This window comes from Cyprinodon variegatus, unplaced genomic scaffold, assembly GCF_000732505.1.
Source record: "Cyprinodon variegatus isolate N-32 unplaced genomic scaffold, C_variegatus-1.0 Scaffold33, whole genome shotgun sequence".
Classification (NCBI taxonomy): Eukaryota; Metazoa; Chordata; class Actinopteri; order Cyprinodontiformes; family Cyprinodontidae; genus Cyprinodon; species Cyprinodon variegatus.
The window spans coordinates 556,151-558,363 of NW_015150486.1; the positions used below are offsets into that span (position 1 = coordinate 556,151).

At 35.2% G+C, this 2,213-nt stretch overlaps 1 protein-coding gene across 2 annotated transcripts in view; it reads right to left on the reverse strand.

Moving 5' to 3' along the window:
* The window catches only part of lsamp (limbic system-associated membrane protein), a 723,954-nt gene that overhangs the window by 9,400 nt on the left and 712,341 nt on the right, over nucleotides 1-2,213 (reverse strand). For both annotated transcript variants that reach the window (XM_015401821.1, XM_015401813.1), the window contains one exon: nucleotides 838-986. In XM_015401821.1, coding sequence (XP_015257307.1) covers nucleotides 838-986 — 149 coding nt within the window. The remainder of the gene's footprint in view (nucleotides 1-837; nucleotides 987-2,213) is intronic.

Below are 2,213 nucleotides of genomic sequence, written 5' to 3' on the forward strand. Positions count from 1 at the left end.
AAGTATTTGTACTTCGTTACTTCCCATCTCTGCATGTAATTAACTAATAAACATCAGAGGCATGATGTGAATTAACCTCTTTAGTCAGCATATAGGTTGGTAACTCTAAAAATCTGAGATGATTTTTACAGACTAAACGAGTTAGTTAGCTTAATCATTAAAAATTTATGTATTAATTTTTCATAATGTTAGAACTGTAAATGTACAGTCATTTCTGCTATTTTTCAAGGCAGCACTTTAAAAAAGAGGAGATGGACATAGAGCTGTTCCAAATGAAATTTTAATAAAATCTAAGTCTAATATAGAGTAAGTGTTTCTTCACTTCAGTAAATACCACTGTACATATGTAAACTGAAGTTTGAATCCAAGTAATTCAGAATCCACCATTTAACCGTTGGACTCTTTGAGTCCCTTGAGTGAGTTTTTTAACTGTTTAAGATTAAGACTTGAAATCTTTCTGAACTTCTAACCTTCGCACTTGTGTCAGAAGTGAACATTTTCACACTTGACTGACTTTCATGCAGAGATAAGAGGGACCTGGTTGCCAAATAGGAAAAAGAAAAACGAATACACCGAGAGGCTTTACCTCTCTGCCTGGCTTCCAGATGTCCAACAGTAAAGCTTAAAGTAAAGCCGAAAAATCCGCAGTGAGGAAACTCCCTGCTGATGCTTAATGATTCAGAGGGAAATAAAGTTAATGGAATGAATATTTCAAAGTCAATCAGTTTTACAGGTTTTAAAGTTTGAGACTTTGTTTCTCTGAATCTCCGACTACAGTAAATCTGTGCATTTGGATGAAAACCTGCTGTGTGGAAGAAAAGACAGGACAGGACTCACTATAGAGGAAAACGCTGGCACTCTGAGCACCCAGACGGTTTGAGGCCACACAGGTGTAGTTCCCATAATCTTCTTCGGTGACATTGGCAATCATTAGGATAGTGTTACCGCCGAGAATCTGGATATTGATGCCCTGGGTATTAGACAGCCTGGAAAGGAAAAAAAAGACAGGGGAGAGACGGTTTCAGTCTGAGCTCAATCTGTAAATCAGACGCGTGAGGTCAGTCAAGTATGTAGGTGAAAAAACACGAACGAACTGATTTAGTGATCCTGTTGTTCAGCTCCTCTCCTGAAAACACATTTTATGGCACAATTGAACTGGTTTCTGTCTATTTTACACCAAAAACATTTAATAAAAATCTTTGTAATTTATTTCTATTCTCTGTAATATAAAATATATTTAGCAGGAAAGTAAAGCTCAAGCTTTCTCCAATCAGCTTTATTGAATGAGAGGAAAGATTTGAAAAAAAAAAAAAAAAACATTCAATAACTCCATTTCTGTTTTCCATCTTTCCATCCAGGTTTGATGCAAGCAAAAAAATTTAACAACAGCAGAGGTCAGAAATGTTTCCGGAAACTTATTTTTGAACCATTTCCATCAACAGATTGATTGCATATCTGAATTTTGTAAGGAACAGCAACATTCCTTTCAGATTATTTTCTTTTCATCTTTAATGCAAAACATTTCAAACAAGCAAACCTGCAGTTTGAAAACTTTAATTGTTTGCAGTCAAATGTCCTTGAGAGGGAAACATCCGTTTTATCCCATTCACTCTATGCTGCAAGATTCCAACACTTTTCCACCTACATGACGATTATATACCATATTTATAGCAGTTAAACTTGATCACAGTTTCTCAGTAGAACCACAAACTTAAATGAGTTCCATTGATCCCTTGTTGATCTGCTGCGTTTCCTGTTTTTTCAGGATGCTTTTTGTTCCCCAAAGTTACCAACATGTGAGGCCTTCACAGAAGAGCTGACACTAAAATTGCACACATCTACCTGTCCGCCATATTTAAGAAACTTCTAAAGGTAGGGAAGTAAATACATATGCAAACAACAGTTTAAAGAACAAATGAAGTTTGTTAAATGTAAAACTTGAAAGTTCTGCTATTGCACACTGGGACCTACTGTTATTATGGTTCTTCCCCTATGGACTTTTTGTGTTTTCAGTTATTTAAGTCATTCTGCTTTGTTTGCCGTTGGTTTCTTTTTGCTTTTTGTGTTATATTTAGGCAGTTGTTAGAGTTATTGAATGATAATTATAAAATTATTGTGTGGGCATATGAAACATTTAAAGCTACAGTGTGTAACTTTTAGCAACATCTATTCAATTCAATTTCAATTCAGTTTATTTATATAGCGCCAAATTC